Genomic DNA, 20,011 nt, shown 5'->3' on the forward strand with positions numbered 1-20,011 from the left:
GTACTCTGAAAAATCACTTTCCACTGAGGCTGCCCCAAAGGAAGAAATGCCCACTTTCCATGAAAGGCTAATGACTAAACTGAAGGGGAATGGGGTCTCTGCATTGATCACCCCTGCAGAGAGACTACATAAGATGGTGGGGAGATGATTCCATCAGTTTCCTTTAGCAAGTGCTGGGGAGAAAGGTTTTCTTTGAACATTTCTCAAAAGAATGTGAGTTATGGGTATTCTGTTTTACTTTAGGTTAAATATAACAATAATCCACATAACACTGTCTTGGCAATGATGAGCAGTGGAGAGTCCTTTAGTCACGTTGGAAGGGTGTGATTTATAGATTTCTGCCTCCCTGTTTCTTGAGATCCCCCTCTGCACAAGAGTCAAAGTTAAGAATTCTGAGGACGAAGAGATGGATGAGTAAACCACAGATCTTGTCCTTTAGAACAGAACAAACAGGTGGAGGGCAGAGAGATATTAGTAATTAATTATAAAACAAGGTGGAATACAGAGGCACCTGGGTGGTGCAGTCAGTTAAGTGTCTGCCTTCAGCTCAGGTCATGCTCCCAGGGTCCTGGGATCAAGTCCTATGTCAGGCTCCCTGCTCAGCAGGGAGTCTGCTTCTCCCTCTGCCTCACCTCACCTCTCCTCCCCTGCTTGTGCTCTCCCTCTCTCACAAACAAATAAATAAAATATATATATTTTAAAAGACAACACAAGTGTTCAAGATTCTGGGAACTAGGTTCATCTGCAATTTAAGCATTGCTTTTGCATGCTGGGTTCACGACTCAGGCCTGGCATCAATTAGCACCCTAAAATAATGCTAACAAATCCACAAGGGTCATGAGTTTGGCTCTGTCTGAGCAGTGACCACCGACCGAAGTTCAAAAGCTGTACCCTTACATATTTGGCTGCTTACCAAATTATTCTAAAAATTCAGGGAAAAGAAACATATTTTTCCTGAATGTTGCTCAGTCATTGCTCTGAGAGAGTCTCTTTATAAAAGAAACAAAGGCCTATGCCTGGTAAAAATTAAGATGTCCTTTGCCTGTTTAAAGTCTCAATGTCTTTACTAGATGTAGGTGGGCTGGGCTATGCTTTGGCTTAATGTTTATGGTATTGTAAAGAAGACCAATAAATTTCTCTATGTTATTTTAAAACAGTTTATAATTTGAAGAAATATGTAACCTGGAGTGCTCAGTCAGCTTAGATAATTACTACAGATAAGGTAACACATCTTGGCAAGGCCACAAAAGCAAGGGAAATCTTCTGTGCCATGTAATTTTGAACACGCTTTTGAACAGAGCCTCAAAAATACTATCTCTCAAAAATATCAGATCAACCCAGATAGCCTGATTATACTTTAAGTAATTTCCTGTGATCCTAGACACATCTAATTGCAGTCTCCTTTCACAAGCCAGGGAGATTTAAAGTCTGATATTCTGTGACTGTACATTTTACAATTCACACTTTATACACTTAAGTATCCTATAAATGGTTCATCATTTTGTCAAAAGCAAGTTTTGTTACAATAAACATTTACCTATGCATCCCTGATTAGTGTGATCAAATAGATCTAGTTTTATACATCTTACACAATTATAAGACATATGGTATTCCTAGTATATGGAATCTGTGCAAAATTTGACGTTGTAAAATGAATCACGATAAGACAGTTGATTCTACCATCTGGCACACGTTCTTCGAGTTGTTTATATTACTTATAGGATAATAACTCAGAACACTGATAATATAGTTCTAAAATTTATTTTAATGACAATATGCTAGTTAACAAGTCAGAGACAAATGATCATTAGAAATTACAACCTAAATATAATAATGTTAAACCGCAAGCAATAAAACAGGCTAATTGACATAGCTGTATAATTAAAGTGCTCCAAGCATAAACTGGTCTCAATTAAACAAAAGCCTGACTAGCATGACTTTCTGTAATTTGCTTTGTAAAATACATGTCACATTATAAAACTATGCTGATAATATCATGATATAGGGCTGCCACTTTTTGAATATACATATGTGTGTATTTATGCATATATTTAAACTCTATATTTAATGTCAACAAATAACCTGATGCACCTACCTACATTTTCCCAAGTGCACTGATGTAGGATGGCCATTACAGTGGTTAATAAGCATGAAATCAAATTATACCTGGGAAGTGAGGGAAGGATGGATCACAGGTTGGAAAATAACCCATTAGCAAGGTAATTAGAGTAGAGAGGGTGACATCAGCTTTAGCAATCAAATACTGAAATTATTACAGTCATGACAAGTATCATCGTTTTCCCATATTCCCAAAATAATTATAGTCTTAAAAAATTTGACCCTCCCTCACCAAAAAAAGTTAGCTATGTTCTTTTGCTCTCTGATCCTCCCCGCCTACCTCCTTGGGTCAACAGGTTTTTCTCATGTTCATCAATGGCATCTGCTGCCTGGTGTCAGAGAACCACACGACGTCATTCTCACCTGTTGAACTTCAGCTCATTGCTCAGGATGAGACTGAAGTTCTTGGTTTCTAGCCTCCATCAAAGATTTCCAGAACAGGGAAATAGAAAGCAGTCAAATCTACCAAAACCCTCTCACTGGCCCTGGGAACTGAGCCACTTCACATAAACTAATTATGTACTAGAGACCATAAGCCAGGGTCCCAGTGAGGGAGAATTTCAGAGAATACAGAGTCTCTAGAGACCTAATATACCATTCCATTTTATTTTAACTGATCAAATGTGCCTATTTTATGGTTTATTTAGCACTGATAAGAAAGGATGTTTTTCAATAATGTCAAAGAAAGAAAGATTAAGAGAGTGGGTGGTTTCTTTGCATTCATAAGCATAAATGCTTATGCTAGAAATAAATCTGGGGGAATGGAGGTAATAAACTTGGCTAGTAAGGAAGAAAACATGCTTATGCTTATCAGAGTTGAGGAAAATTTCAAGGGAAGTTTTTATTTTTATACCAAGATTGACCTCATATGTTACCAAGATTTGGATCAGTTATTATTGATTCCAAATGAGGACAGAGTTTTCAAAAGCATTTTATAGGTGGACAGGACCCAAAAATGACCAAAAAAGTGGTGATCATAATGCTTACTTGTAAATCACTTTCAACTTTGAGAGCATTTTTACAGAGGTGATCTCATCTCAGGGGTCTCCTCAATTTCACAGTTCCTTATATTTGTAGGATAAAAATCCTTGACAAAGGTAAAAAGAAAAAGTATCAGCTCGGAGCTAGAAAGGCATCAGACTAGAGGGGATAGGTTTCCCTGAAGTCTCTCACCTGTATTATATATTTCTGCCTCTAAGTCAGAGAATGTCCAATAAAATTCTTTCTCTAAAACCAAGCTTTTTTCATCTGTTAAAGAGGGAATAATGTTACTTGCACGCTACCCAATTGACTTTGAAGTTTATCTCTGGAACTCTAAAAAAAAAAAAAAAAATCAGCTTGAATTCACTGTTCTGGGGAAAGCCAGGTTTCAGAGATGAATTGATTGTGTTAATTTTATTTGATCCCTCATTGTCTAGAGTATAGACTGTGGGTGGAGAGGGATCTCTCATGGGGGAGGTGGGAGGGATATCTTTGTGGAAGAATTTGGATGCAATCCTATTTGAAGAACAAGACATCGTGTGACTCCTTTCTGCCCTCTCATTGTAGACAACTGGGAATGATACATTGTAGACCAAAACAAAAAAAAAAACCCAAACAAAACAAAACAAAAAACCAAAACCCAAACAACCTTTCTATATTTATTTAGCATCTATTCTATGGGGTTTATTCCCAAGCCTACTGTCTGCGTGGGGAACACTGTCAAGACCAATATCAACTGATTGTAACTTCTCTTTCTCTCTCCCTAACCCTCATCCTCTCTCTAACTCTACCTTTTTCTCAACTATATGGCTGTAATAATGAAGATTCCATTATGACATGAACCTATGCTCAAGAGAGCCCCTGTGGAAGGGTATGGTTTCATTATCATCAAGTAATATGCTAAAAATACTGAAAAATCATGTAGAACACTGGCAACAGAAGAGATGCGTGGATTATTCCCACTCAGGAGTAGGCCTAAACTTGGCCACAGAACTTGTACAGGAAACTATGCTTCACCAATTCACCAAATATTTACTAAAAGACAACTAATATTTTTGGCCAAATTATAGGTGGGTAGTTTGGCAGGTAACAAAGCACTTCCAGACAGTTCCAGTCATTTAATTTCATAAAATGACAATCTTATTCCAACCAGCAACTTTTACATAAATGTAACTTTCCATTTTAAAACAATGATCCTAAAACAAAAACAAAAGCAAAAAAAACCCCAAAAAAACAAAACAAACCCCCCCCCCAAAAAAAACAACTAGCTTTATACAAATTAAGATCCAGATTAATTGGATATCTTGGTTAATGTAGGTTCCCTAAAATCTTAAAGTCTAAACATAAAAGATTTATTTAAAATGAGATCCAAGGGGCACCTGGGTGGCTCAGTGGTTGAGTGTCTGCCTTTGGCTCAGGTCATGATCCCGGGGTCCTGGGACTGAGTCCAGTATCAGGCCCCCTGCAGGGAGCCTGCTTCTCCTGTTGCCTATGTCTCTGACTCTCTCTGTATGTCTCTCATGAATAAATAAATAAGTAGGTAAGTAAATAAATAAATAAAATCTTTAAAATGAGACCCAAGTGAGACACCCACAGCAAACTCATAAGAATTAAATCTTCTCCTTCAAACTTCTACTAGGGTGAGTTCTGGTTGTGTCTGATAAACTCTGCTCGTTTGCACTCAATTAATTATCATGAGTTCCAAGTGTGACAGATTTTTTTTAATGGTTAAAAATATAAGTTTTATGTATATTTTACCATAATTAAAAAAAAAAAGCCTTGTTCAACTTAAGGATATTTCATAGCTCTTTCACCATCTCCCAAAGCTGTTCCCTAAAAACCAGTGTGGTTGGGAGTTTGACTGAAACATTAGCTCAAAAAAAAAAAAAAAAGAAAAGAAAAGAAAAGAAACATTAGCTCAAGGGCAGCCTGGGTGGCTCAGTGGTTTAGCATCGCCTTCAGCCCAGGGCGTGATCCTGGAGACCCGGGATTGAGTCCCACGTCAGGCTCCTGCATGGAGCCTACTTCTCCCTCTGCCTGTGTCTCTGCCTCTCTCTCCCTTTCTCTGTGTCTTTCATGAATAAATACATAAAATCTTAAAAAAAAAAAAGATTAGCTCAAGAAGACAGTAGTGCTGAAGGAAGGTTTTTGGGTGGTGGGTGTGGGGGTATGGTAGCAGGGAGCCAGGAAAGGCAAAGTGGTGGGGGAAAAGAATTTAGTGCAGAATACTCCTGGAGGACCCTGAGCTTGTCTCATCCCTCGAACATAGCTGGATGTTATCAAATTATTCTAAACACCCAAGAAGTCGATCAGAGCTCTGAGAGAACAAAAACTGCACTACACGTAGTAAAGCGACCACTATTTGGAAGGTAGGAGGTGCAGAAAGTTCACCTGGGGGAGACATAGCTGAAGACTAAATTTAAACATGGAGTTTTAGCTCCTCCTTCTGCAAGCAATACCTTATCATGAAGTATAGAAGAGCAAAAAAGTGTTCTGGAACAGTGAAATTTACAAAGAAATTTACAACTGACATTTGAGGAGCGCCTACCCTGTATGGGGCACTTACATGTTAAGACTGCTTAACTCAGACATTGATCCTGATATAGAAATATACATACTACGGGCACCTGGGTGGCTCAGTCTGTTGAGCATCTGACTCTTGATTTCGGCTCAGGTCGTGATCTCAGGGTTGTGAGATTGGGTCCCGCACTGGGCTCTAACTCAGCGAGGAGTCTACTTAGGATTCTTTCTCTGTATGCGTGTGCACACACACACACTCTCTCTCTCAAATAAATAAATAAATAAATCTTTTTTTTTTTTTAAAGAAGTTTGCATTCTAATAGGAGAAAAACCTGTGGCATTAAAACATGAATAACAAGCAAGTCTTCCCAGATTTGTATTATTCTTGCTTGCCGCCTTGAAGAGTACACAGGAAATCTAACATAGCATATTCCTAGTGCTTGGGGGGCAGTGAAGGCCTTCTGAAGGAGAATTCTCCCTCTGTGCTGTTACAGATCTGGGATCTGCTCAGGCCTCCCAAGGCTTGCAGGCCAGTCCCTACACTAATGGCCTCACAGTGCTTTTCTGGTTTTCTCTGTATGGTTTTGTTCTATCCCTTATGGCTAAGCAATGAGCTATCTTTTCTTGCACATCATCGTGTCTGCCCCTAAGCCACTCTCCCCTACTTCCATCTCCTCCTCCCCCTTTTCCCTCCTGCATTCCTCCCGTGACCTTTAACTCACCACTTAAAACCAGCAGTGAATGAAGGATGAGATAACTCAGCTTGGTCATGGCTCTTAGTGAGGGCTGCAGGGTCCATATTATGAGTCAGGTCCATGAGCATCAGTGCCTGGCTTTTGTAACATCTCTTTTGGCTGTTCAGAGACCATTTTCTGCATGTGTTTTGTTTCTCAGTTCTGTGCCAGAGTTGAAGTTCTGAGATAAGTGGCCTCTGGCTGAGTTTGAACTTTCCCTGAGAATGGGCTGTCCTGAGAGGAGAGAAGGGCAGATAGTTTCCATTTCCTGCTAGTGTCCTCTTCCCTAGGCTCTGTAGAGTACCTTAGGCAGGTACAGTCTCTCCTGCTCATGGGAAGACAGTCTTGCTGCCATGTGCTCCTGTTCCTTTGGGGTCCTTCTTCTCCATGGGTTTCATAAAGAGTTCTGTTACTCCTAGAAACTGAAAAAGAACTAATTTATAACTTACCATAAGGATAATGAGGATGACATATAGCACAGCTGATGCCAGCCATTTGATTTCTTCTTCATTCTGTTCCCCTATTTGTTTTGTGGGTTCTGTTCCTGTTTGTTCTAATAAAATGCCTTTCCTTTTTCTTGGTATGTTTTCCACTTTTGCATTATGAACTATATGGTTTCTGTAATTTAGATTCTCATAAATGCATGTTTAGTTTGAAAATTTGTGGAAAATATTCTTTTGAAAAACCTATATTTTTCAGAATTCTGACCAAATCACTGTGGTTTTCTGTTGGCACTGATGATATTGCACTACTCCTTTTGGGAGAGAGAAGAGAAAGAGAGAGAGAGAGAGAGAGAGAGAGAGAGAGAGAGAGATTGAGAAAGGAAGACAGAAAGAAAGAGAAAGAACCACTGCAAAGGATTCTACTTCCCAGTACAAATACTTTTGGAACTGCTAAGCCCACTCTCACTCATGTGTGTTAGGTCAAATTCTGGCAGAAATCACAAGACAGCTGCAATTCCATACTTTGAAATGTCCATTAAAAAAACTCTAGATACAATTTATAGAATAGTTGGCAGGTATTCCCTGTTTTTTTTTTGTTTTGTTTTGTTTTTTCATTCCCTTGAATGTAGACAACTTTTGGAATAAAGGAAGGGGAGAAATGAGTATTTTCAATGGTGAAGTCAGTACATTCACAACTTTAAATGCAATGCCAAGAGAACTTTCTGCAATGAAAATTGGTTTGTGTGTATATTTTTAGTAATATTATGTGTTGGATTCAGTTTCATCAAGAGAATTAAAAAGCTATGGGATCCCTGGGTGGCGCAGCGGTTTGGCGCCTGCCTTTGGCCCAGGGCGCGATCCTGGAGACCCGGGATCGAATCCCACATCGGGCTCCCGGTGCATGGAGCCTGCTTCTCCCTCTGCCTGTGTCTCTGCCTCTCTCTCTCTCTCTCTCTCTCTCTCTGTGACTATCATAAATAAATAAAAATTTTAAAAAACGCTATATAATTTCTGAAAGTCTGTAAGACTGAAGAAAAAAATTTACAACAGGTAAACAAATATACAGTGGAAACATCACACTTTTAGATACAAATAAGGAAAGTTTTCTTAAAAATCTCAAGTTTAAACATTCTAGAAGTTTAAAGGCACAGATGACTTTTTTTATTATATTGCAATACCAATCCTAAATGAACATGGCTGTACCAAGGGCTTTGGTTGCTAGTACTGACATGTCTCAAAGTCACTCACATCAGGGAGGAAGTGGTTATTACAGAGGCGGTGTGTGAGAAAAGTGTAATGAGGTCTCCTGGGAACTGGGACTGGGACAGGGGAATCCATCAGGGATGGTGGTGGAAGCGATAAGCAGTCCACTAAAACCTCCTGCTCCCTTTTTCATTGTGTGATAGTTTCATTGTGTCAGATAGTTAAGTACATCCCCAGTGCCCTGTAAGGCCAGCTGTAGGTCATGTGACTAGTTCTTTTTAACGGAATCTAGGTGATGTAATGTGTCACTCTCAGACTGAGATTTTTATAAATGGGGTTTCTTCATTTTTTCTCCTGCTTCACCCAAGGTACTTTGCCAGATACATCTTACATCAACACCAGTTATACCTGACATCAAATCTGTATCACCTGCAAGAAGGAAGCAGAGGATTCTGAAGCTTTGGTGGGTACATAGCTACAAGATGGAAGGAGGCTGGATCCCTGTCTCACACGTACTTTATTGGGATAAACACTGAAATTTAGGGGTTTATTTGTTATTGCAACTAGATTTGCTTAACTGATCCAAGGACCAACACTGTACTGTGTCTCTGCCTCTCTCTGTAGACCAGTTCCTCTGGTTATTCATGCTTTCTGCTCCTTCCACAGCATGCACTGACTCTGAGAAAGCTACCCAGCCCTGGTGTAATACGATGCAGGCCTAGTGCTCACCAGTAACTCCTTTCTGCCACTATGTATGCCAAATATCTTTTGTTTGCTCCTTCAGACACACTCTTTACCCTTTTCCATCCTGTTGTCCTGAGAGGTGATCCAAATTGATTACATCAAAAGAATCCAATGTTTCTGTCTTCCAGTTGGATTTGGTCAATGAGAAGCTCTGGCAGGTGACAGGAGGAAGGGAGGAAGATGAATTCGGGATATTTATTTGTCTGGTTCCTTCCTGTAGGGTTTCCTCAGGCTTGTCTCTGTCAACAGAAGTTCACGGCTTCTCTCAGGGAGCCCTCTCTTCATGACTTTCAAGTTTCATGTCTTTCAAGTTTTGGTAACCTTTCCTTTTATGCATGCCTTTTGAGCTTAGAGGTAGTGATGGCTTTACCTCCTGCTGCTGGTAGCCTCAGCGTCCTGAGTTCTTCCTTGTGATTTCTTTATATCCTGCCCATACTTTTGTTGTGAATCCTTTTATAAATCTCTTCAGATTATCCTAATTCGCGAGGACTACTTGTTTCCCCTTTCACTTAAAAATCATATCTCAGTTAAAATTCTCTAAGTAATCAGATGTCTACCACCGACTCTCTTAGCCATGTTCACAGATGGAGTTTTTGTGCAAACATAGTCTCAAGCATATCCCTTCAGCTGAACCTGTGAATGATGGCAACTTGCAGAGAAAGAGGAAGTTTGTAGGTATCTCAAAACATGTCTATCCAATAATACACCTTCATATCTTCTGGTTAAAGTTCCCCTTCTTTTATCACTCCTATCGAGCTAGATAATTGCCATCACCAGTATTTTTTTTCCTCTAGTGGATTGCCTTATCACTGAGAGAACACATTATTACTTTTTATAGGAGTATGTATTATGAACAGTGTATGTTTCTACTATAACATTTAGAATCTAAGTCTTTAGATTTCAAAATGGAAATGCTTATAAAAACAAAACAGGAGAAAAAAGTAGAAATAACCACAGACTAGTGTTTTTGTCATGTTATTTATTTTTTAAAAGTTTTTATTTATTTATTCATGAGAGACACACAGAGAGAGGCAGCGACATAGGCAGAGGGAGAGGCAGGCTCCCCACAGAGAGTCTGATGTGGGATTCGATCCTGGGGCTCTGAGATCACACTCTGAGCCAAAGGCAGATGCTCAACTGCTGAGCCACCCACAAGTCTCTGCCATGTTATTTTTTAAGGGGAGAAACATCTTTGTACTAACCTGGAACCATCCTGAATTTCAAATTAATTTCTCTCTTATAAGCTTGGTATTACTTATTGTATAGTCTCATGACTTCAATCGTCTGTACAGGTTTAAAATGAAATAAGTTTCATCACAAGATAACCTTATTATGCCAGTTTTGAACTGATTAAAGATGAAAATATCTCTTTGGTGTTCCTTAATCTTTTATAAGATGCATTAACTTAGAATGAAGCCACAGTGCCTGTAAGACTGACAAAAATGTTTTCTGAGAAATCCAAAATGGAATCTACTGGATTAAATTCCAAACCAAATTAGGAACATTGAAAAGCCTCTTAAATACACAATGTTCTTTTCCTTCAAGCTATTTGAGAGTTGCAGCTGAAGAAATTCGTGTGATCTTTTCCAAGTATAAAATTTGAGAAAGATCAATACATAGATATGCTGAAGTCATTTCCATGCCTTTGTCTTTGCTAGTTTGATAAAACTAGCAATTAAATAGAATCTTCCAAACATAAGGGATTGTCCGTATCATCTAAAAAAAAAAAATCAAATCTCTCACTGGAAAACAGAAATCATCAGTTCCTCAGGACATTACTGTAGAGAAGATGGAACTGTTTATGGAGAGATAGTGACTTGAAAATCACCAGAGTGTAATGAAAATTAAAAAGTGGTTTTTTGGGGCAGCCCGGGTGGCTCAGCGGTTTAGCGCTGTCTTCAGACCAGGGCCTGATCCTGGAGCCCCGGGATCGAGTCCCATGACAGGCTCCCTGCATGGAGCCTGCTTCTCCCTCTGCCTGCATCTCTGTGTCTCTCTCTGTGTGTCTCTCATGAATAAATAAATAAAATCTTTAAAAAAAAAAGTGTTTTTTTCTTCCACATCAACCTAATGACTATGAAATAATACACATATCTTCCTTATAATGAGTCATAATAATGATTTGAGATTTTCTAATTTAAATGGTATGTCCTTTTGTTTTTCCTCAGACAGGTCAAGAGACAAAAACTGGAAAGTTTGGGTCATATGGATCATGGCAGCACTGCTATGTCTGGAATTTTCTTATAAATATCCTATTGCTTTGAGCCACACAGGCCTGGCTAAAACAGCAGGGACAACCTCATTTGCACTTTTATAGTTGTAGGGGGATTTTTAAGAGTTAAAACAATTTTCTATAATATTCCATATTAAGGATTCTAAAGTGTGATCATTACATCTTTTCACGCTTTTCTGTGAGCTGTCAGTTTGGAAGTAATTTTTAAAAAAACAAACAATTTTATTTTATTTATTTATTTTTAAAGATTTTATTTCTTTATTCATGAGAGACGGTGGGGTGGGGGGAGACAGAGATAGAGTCAGAGACACAGGCAGAGGGAGAAGCAGGCTCCATGCAGGGAGCCAGACATGGGACTCGATCCTGTGTCTCCAGGATCAGGACCTGGGCTGAAGGCGGCGCTAAACCGCTGAGCCACGGGGCTGCCCAACAAACAATTTTAAACAACAACAACAGGAAGGCATTCTTGGGTACTCAAAAGAATCTACTTTGCAAAAATTTTTTACTGCCTGTTTGCAGTTTTATGTCTTTTTAAGATTATTTTTTAAACACTATAAATGTTGCTACCTTTGTGTCCCTGTGAAAATCATCACTTCAAAGGAATGTCTTGTGGCACTATATAATAACTAAATAAATACCAGAAAACAAAGTGGATGGGGCCATTTGTGTGTGTGTGTGTGTGTGTGTGCTATTAAACAACAGAGAACATTTTATCAGAATCTACTTTTACTTAACTAACATAAATGTTCATTGCTTACCAGAGTTTGAATGATTTCACTTTTCTTAAAATTAGGAAAATACTAATATTTCACTAAAATGTGAAACTTCCAAATAAGTCCATTAAAGTTAATTTTTGGGATGCCTGGGTATCTCAGCGGTTGAGCGTCTGCCTTCGGCTCAGGGCGTGATCCAGGATCCAGGATCGAGTCCCACATCAGGCTCCCTGACTGGAGCCTGCTTCTTCTCCCTGTGTCTCTGCCTCTCTCTGTGTCTCTCATGAATAAATAAGTAAAAACCTTTAATAAATAAATAAAATTAATAAAAAAGTTAATTTTTCAAGCTACCTATAAATTCTACAGTAAACTATACCAGGCAGGCATAAGGATACTGAAAAAGATGACATACAGGGAAGTTTAAAAAATCAGAGTCAATGAGAAGGGAATTCAAAGTAAATATACAGTACTATTAAAATAAATTTTATACACACACAGAGAGAAAATAAATAAACGCTTAAAGGAGATAGGATATACAAATGGAGTTGATGGATTGGAGAAAAGATGGGGTTAAACAGAGAAAACTTATTTGAAGCAGCTAACTTGTGATGCCCTGAAGGACGATTCTGGGGGCAGTGAGCAGAGTGTTTTCATGGCTGGATGGGAAGCTAAACCAGCACAGAAAAGGCCTTGTTAGAGGGTTTTAAAAGGAGACATGTGTACATCAGTAAGGGCTGATAAGACCTTTTCCTAAAGAGTAAATATACAATTTTTGAAAGCTTAGGAAGGATGTTCTAGAAGTATAGGGGAAAAATGTACATGAAAGGTTGAAAGGAAGTAAGTACCTGAACAATAGGCAGAAGTGAGAATAAATTACCCAATAGGTGATTTGTATCTATTTAGCGAAGGGCATCGGTGTCCTCTGAAATTGGCTCTGTGAAGGGAGAATTGTGCCAGACCAATTTAATTTCCTCCCACAGAAGAGTGACAGGCAATATCAACTGACAGGAAGCGCAGTAAAAAAAGGATGTTAAAACAGGCCAGGCATGAGAGAACTGAAATCTGGAACACAAATCTGATAAGGGGTTTGGCAAGGTAAGGAAACACGTAGGTAGAGACAGACCTGGGTTCAAATTCTGACTATGCCAGTCATCCACTGCATGAACTTGGACAGGAAATTTAAATCTTTCTGTTTCTTTACTGGGAAAAGTGATACCAACCCTTACCATTTGCAGTGAGGATTGAGTAAGATAATGTGTATAAAACACTTGGTACCTGTATTTCCCAGTAAATATTGGCCTCCTTCCACTCCTTCTCAGCCCAACCTCTCCTCCCTTCTCTCTCTCTCTAATACACCTTGGAAAGGCTAAGAATTAAGTCCTGTGAAAACAGGAAAAGGGACACAGCCCCACTTCCTTTTACTCTTAAACTCTTATTACAGGTTTCCTGGCTCTACAAGGAACCATTTACACCCACTGGCATTCTCATAGTGTTTCCTTGTCAAATGTCAAGAAGCTGAAGGAAACAGCCTCTTTGGCGAGTGATATATATATATTTCTAATTCTCTCTCTCTCTCTCTCTCTCTAAAATGCAGTACAAACATGAGTATGACCACCAACCAATGGTAACCCTATTAATGCTTAAAAAACAGTCATCCCACCATGTCAGGTTTACCACTACAAACTTAAACTAGGATATCAGTTACTTTGTTCTTAGAGATTTGTCCAATTTGCTCAAGTAAACAAAAATCAATTTCCTAGCATGCTCTATAACATCTCGATAACAATTTAACACCTATGCATAAAGAAAGAGTCGGGGATTATACAATCACTTAGAATGTATTATTTCTAGACTGGGTAGACATAAGTCTTTGAGGATTAATTTCATGCTGAGGGTTAAATTTCACTTTCATGATAGGCTAACCATTGCCTGGGGCTGCACAGATAATGAACCTGCCAAGGGATTAGCAAGGAAACACTTGTGTTATTATAAAGCGGGTACACTTCCCTTTCTAACCAAGTTCATCCTACATGACATTAACAAATTACTCCCTCTCTCTGCCCAACATTTCAATATAATGTGAGCCAACAAGTGACCCTGAACCAATAGGACATGAGATAAGATCTTCTCAGTGCATGAATGGCTATTAAACTTGTCTGTGAGAGCTAGACCTCCTGCAGGGAAACACAAGGCATTTTATCTCCATAGGCCCCTGCCTCCCCTGCAGAAACCTTTCTTTGGTCATAAAGCCTCTAAATGGACACAAGGCCAAGAGGTAAGAATGCCTTAGCAAAAATATTTAGCCTACAGAAAAGGCACTCTCCAGAGAACACAAATGACACAATTCATTTTTTACAAACTCATAAGGATCTAATATCTTCAAAATAAGAATTTAATGACAGCATTTGCTAAAGTATGTGTTCAGAAAGATTTCTGATTTATTAGATAAAAATATTCTTTACTCAACATACTCTGTTTTAAGTAACAGCTATGTTTACAGACATCAAATCTGTTGGCCTTTTCTCAAGATTTCATTCTCAGAAGATCATCTTCTCCTGCTGGCAGCTAGAGAGGAACCCTACTGAATGACACCATTGTCTCCCTCCAATTGTGGTCTTTAGGTACTTGTCCTGTTCCTACTATTTGACCGTGAGCTCCCTGAGGGCAGGGAATTAGTCTTACTTTTGCATCCAGAGTCTGATCAAATATCGCCACAGAGTGGACACTCAGCTCCTTTGGCAAAATAGAATCTAACCAGCCTCTATCTGGACCATATCCTGATCCATTTGGGATGAAGAAAATCTAACAGGTAAACAGAATATGTGGCTCCTGTTATATATGAAGTTATAGTTTCGGAGTGTTTAGTATAAATTAGAAGTGCTTTTGTGAAAAAGCTGATCTGTTATTGAATGGACCACCTGCTGCCCAAATGAGACTGGCTACTTCTGTAAGTTGCCATTAAGCAGTAGAACGAGAGATGCAGAATGTTTAGGATATTCATTCGTATCAGCTACAACACAATGTGGTGCAGACCACAAATAGTATGGGAAAGCACAGCATAATTTTACAATACATCAATGCATCTCTATTCAAAATATTGTCCTGTGTACAGTAGATCATGTTTCTATAAATTCACATTCTTATTTGGCAGCTTGAAGGCTTTAGAATTGGGCCCCTAATGATCTCATTGCATTTTTATTTATTTATTTATTTATTTATTTATTTATTTATTTATTTATTTATTTTTATTTATGAGAGACACAGAGAGAGAGAGAGAGGGAGAGGCAAAGACACAGGCAAAGGGAGAAGCAGGCTCCATGCAGGGAGCCTGACGTGGGACTCGATCCTGAGACTCCAGGGCCACGTCCTGGGCCGAAGGCAGGCGCTAAACCGCTGAGCCATCCAGGGATCCCCTCTCATTGCATTTCATGTATATTCTCAGACTAATGAAATACATAACTCTTAAACACAGATGTGTTGAATGCTGACGTGCAAGCATTAGATAATGAAGATGGAGGGATCTGAGCTTTGAGTTCTGAGCTCTGTTAGCCTGAGGCATGATACAAGCCCCCGTTTGCGAGGTGGTTTCAGTAGATTGGTGCATGTGGGTATCATAGCACCTGGGCAAAGCCAGAGCCAGTGGCAGAGAAAAGGATGCAGACGGTAACAGTTTCCTTCAACAGGTTTGGTAGTTAAGAAAAGGAGAGAGGAGGCTATAAACAAGAAGAATGACTAGGAAGGCTGTTTTTTGTTTTGTTTTGTTTTTTTAAAGGATGTGGGAGATGAGCATATTTGTAGTTAGAAAAGCCAGGTTAGGGCAGCCCGGGTGGCTTAGCGGTTTAGCGCCGCTTTCAGCCCAGGGCGTGATCCTGGGGACCCGGGATCAAGTCCCACGTTGGGCTCCCTGCATGGAGCCTGCTTCTCCCTCTGCCTTGTGTCTCTGCCTCGCTCTCTCTCTCTCTCTCTCTCTGCATCTGTCATGAATAAATAAATAAAATCTTAAAAAAAAAAAGAAAAGAAAAGCCAGATTAGAGGGACAAACAGAGGAAGCGAAAGAAAGAGGGGATAGAGTGAGTCCTCGAGGAGTAGAATCAGAAGGACCTGATGGTAGAAGAGAGGCCAGATACTTCCTCATTAGCAACAAGAATCAAGAAAGACAAGATAAGTAATGCAGGATTGATTTAAGCTAGAGTAGAAGAGTTCTGAAGAGAATCACGTCAGGTGTCCCCGGCAGAAAGAGGCAGGTTGGTCTGCAGAGGGTTGTGGGAAGGGATGTGGCTGGAGGCTTGTGCAGGGGAAGCTCAAGTGGGGACCCAGGAAGGAATCCACTAGAGGAGCTGATGAATTGCTGTGGGACCAGAGAACATGGGGCTGGGCTCACCCAGGGTGGAGATGGCTGACTGCAGGCATCCAGACTGAGAGCCAGGCAAAATGAGAAGAACTAGGAGAAGGGCTAAAGTGGAGGACATGGCGCAAGAGGAGTCAAAGGGCAATCATTTTGAAAGGGACTAGGAGCAGGTGCAGCCCAGGGAGGGAGACGGTGGAGGAGCAAGGGAAGGGGGAATTTCAGATTTGACATCAGCAAGGGGAGTTTTACTGTCACCACCCCGCAGGGAGACAAAGGCCAGGGCTGGCACAGACACTGGGGGGAATGAGAGGTTAAATGTTTGGCCATGCTGAGGTCGAAAGGCTGAGTGTGCCATCAGGGAATGGGCCCTGGAGTGCTGGGTGGTTAGTGGGTTCATGTCTGGGCCATTGGTAAATGGTCACGCGATGGAAGAGAAAGCTGTGGAGTGGGGGACGAGTACGATGGCAAAGTCAAGTGGGGAATCTGCCGGCCCCTGGGTGGACAGGAAAGAGGAAAAGCAGCAGCCTTCTCTGGAAGGTTGCAAGGAGTATCAGAGAAAGCCAGGCAAAGAGGCAGAAGGAGAGGATGAGATGATGTGAGAGGCAGAGGCAGACAGGGCCGGTGAGCAGGAGTTAGTGGTGGAACAAGTTTAGGGAGACCTCGGGCTGGCCTTGCCTGGCATCAGAGAACAGAGGCAACAGTGGGCATCCCCTGGTTTTGCAGTTCCTTGGTTTTCTCTGCTCCAGTGGCCTCTGTCCCAACGACACTCCCCTGACTCACCAATATAGCTAAAGTCTGACTGGGTCACACTGGCAGACATTCTGCCCCCGTGAGCTCCAGATCTGACTTGTGGCTGTCTTATCCTTCCAACTCTTCTGGTGAATGAGCTGAGCTCGTCAGTACTGCAACGTAGTGTCTGTTGCTGTCTCCACCACCCAATCTCAGGGCAGAAAGATGGGCTCCAGGTCTGCAGCGAGCACTGGAACCAAATCATCATCCCAGAATCAATGAAGAGATTATAGATCGAGGGGTGCCACAGCTTTGCTTTCCCCATAGAAGGATGATGTAGGCAAGTGGTTTTATGATTATGGTCCTCACATGAAACTAATAGTTTAGGAACGGAAAGAATTAAGTCAGAGTCAAGAGGTAGACTGCAAAGAGATGGAGTTGGACAGAGGTGGGCAAAGTGCTCACAGCTGCCAGGGCTCGTACTCTGCTTTTTGCCTCTGGGTGAGGATTTGGGCTTGCTGAGGTGGAGTTCAGATGGAAAATAAAGGAGCCTTGATGTCTGCAAAGATTTCTTACCTTCTTCTGGAAGAGTGAAATAAATGCAAATTACAGCGAGCTATGAAAGAGCTATAGTATGGCGTAACAGTACCTTCTCAAACACCAGTATTGGCAGCTTCCCAGCCCTGTTGGGGTCTTTGGGGTCTTCAGGATCCCAAAGCCACACTGGGACATGCTGCACCTGCACCTTCTCTGGGTGGCCACCTCGCTTCTACTCAAGCTATTTGCTATTTAGCTTTTGCTAAATAAATCAGGACTGTAGTACAAACTTACAGAGCATGACTGCATGGCCTCTTCCTGCCAAACTTGAGCCCACCTGAGGTAATGTAGGTGGGGTGTAAAGAACAGGATGTGATATCATAAGCCTGACACCCAGAAAGATGGCCTAGTCTGCAGAAAAATCAATTTTAGAGACAGGAAAAAGTAAATTTCAGGGATGCTGGGAGATGGGAAAACATCACTGTTAGGAATAATTTATACTACTTTGATATTCTAGGCTACAGTATCAGGGCAATATTATTTGGCACATTAGCCAGCATTCCTGTCATGGTAGCATGGAACAGTGATGCTTCTCTCTAGAGTTGTGTGGGAAGTCTTTATTTGTTAGTAGTAAGTAGCTGCCAGAAGAAACACACCTATCTCTTTTAATAAGCATTTTAGTTGGTTAAGTATATTATACCAGTACATCTACTAGTCTCTTAATGGAAATTTCAAGTTATTACAGGTTAGTGCCGTGTTCAACATCTCACTTGCTATGGAGTGTGTATTCTATAATCTGCCAAGAAGCATTTAGCTGAATGAAGTTCTTTAATCTACATAATTACTATGTAAAATATATTTACTGTATTTTTATTTGATGTTCCCTTTAAGGGAGTCACTGGAGTTTATCCAAGATCACTTACTTATAATAATTTTCCATTTCCCATATGAAGGTTATTAAATCTTAATTAAAGTGCATTTGCAGTCAACCATAAGAGGCTCTCATTCGAATTATATTGACAAATTTTATTACAAATCACCACGGCCTTAACACATTAACTCGTCTCTCAAACCAAATTTCAGAACCAGATAGCACTTGCATTTGTATGTAGTAGGGGGAATATGATAAACATTCACTGCGTATTTACCGTGAGATGGGAATTTTTCCCAGGGAACACAGAACTGGGAATGCAAAGAGCCAGTGTTATTTAAATAATGACTATTTTGGTGGGTAAATCACCTTTTTTTTACTAATGATGACCCTTTGGTGGGTCAATCAGCCTAAGTGGAACAGGCCAAAGGGAACCAGATTAACTTTCCTATGGTTCAGTTTCATAAAAGGCCACAGTGTACCACTAAATGACACCCTTTTGCTCTGAAAAGTTAATTTGACATGTCTGAAGCCAATTCCTTGTCTGGCCCTGAATCTAGTCAAACATCGGCGAATATAACTGGGGCAAGGAGCTCCTGGGACAAGAAGCAAAAGAAACGTATTTTGGAGATTCAGAGGCTCTAGTTCACTTCTGAGAGATGGTTCAAAGCTGGTGAGGGATACGCTGTAACTTCAGAGGTCAGAGACAACTCAAGCCCTGACAGCCTGCAGCAGTACCACAGAGCTGACCTTCCAGAGGGATCCTGGGGTTCACAGACATATAACTCCACAAGCACGGCTTCTAACAGGCTTCATGGTCACAAGTCAGAGTAGAACTGAATTCACCCTCAAGAATGAAAGCCAGAGTTTTTACAGAAAAGTTCTCATCCAAGAACTCACTGGGGAAAAAAAACCTATGAGAGTCAATGCTGTGTCATTAGAGACAAAAAACATCTCTGATGGATAACAAAGGGACGAGTTTATTTCAACCACAAATATATTTGTTTGCCTTTATCTTTTGAATTTCTGAAGCAAAATAACCGTTATGCTATCCCTTCTTGGAGTTATCTTTTATCTAACAAATATTTCAGTGTTCTCAACATCATTAAACAAAAATAAGTTCTCCAAATGGGTAACCTGAGCAAATTCCTTACTAGTTTCACTAATGAGAACAGAAGAACCAGTTTGTTTTGGACAGACTTGATTCATATAAACTTTCTTGAAAAGTATTGTCCTTCAAATGGCTTGATAACATCAATTTCCTTAGATTAGGCTCTGAACAACCAAATGTTGCTATCCAGACGTTTTCCCACTTAATATTATAAAATAGAATTATGTGATACACAAAGTTCTCAAAGTCTTTCTAAATTTCAATAAGCTGTGTCTTCAAAAAATTGTAGATGAGCAATTTTTCAGTAGATCTGATATCTGATGAGCCACTAAGAAGGGAGGAAGAACTAAGAAAACAAAAGAGCAGCAGCTTTGACATCAGTATTTTGAGGCTTGAATGCTAGTTCTACTACCATGTAGCTGTGTAACTGAAGATAGCACTTAGCTGTTCTGGATCTAAAAATAAGAGTATTGGAGGATGCAATAAAATTATGTATGGTATTAAATTAAATGTTATCTTATCTTTTATATCTTTTATTGTTATAATAGCACTAATTAAGTGCTAATTATTCTCCCTTTAGGAACTTTGAGTATTCTCCCTTTAGGAACTTTTCTTTTCTTTTTTTTTTTTTTTTTTACTAAGAATTAACATAGTAAGCCTTGAATTTCTTGATGTATAATCAAAGTATCAACATATCCTTAGTTTGTCCACTATAGGTAGTACATA

General features: G+C 40.0%; 1 protein-coding gene across 10 annotated transcripts in view; it reads right to left on the reverse strand.

The window, feature by feature from the left end:
• Positions 1 to 20,011, reverse strand: part of SLC25A21 (solute carrier family 25 member 21) — a 469,006-nt gene that overhangs the window by 130,960 nt on the left and 318,035 nt on the right. The window contains exon 3 of one of the 10 annotated variants that reach the window (XM_072838346.1): positions 6,658 to 6,775. The exons of the other annotated variants lie outside the window; for them this stretch is intronic. Coding sequence (XP_072694447.1) covers positions 6,658 to 6,686 — 29 coding nt within the window. The 5' untranslated portion in view covers positions 6,687 to 6,775. The remainder of the gene's footprint in view (positions 1 to 6,657; positions 6,776 to 20,011) is intronic. 10 annotated transcript variants of the gene reach the window in all.

The sequence above is a fragment of the Canis lupus genome, chromosome 9 (genome assembly GCF_048164855.1).
Source record: "Canis lupus baileyi chromosome 9, mCanLup2.hap1, whole genome shotgun sequence".
NCBI lineage: Eukaryota > Metazoa > Chordata > Mammalia > Carnivora > Canidae > Canis > Canis lupus.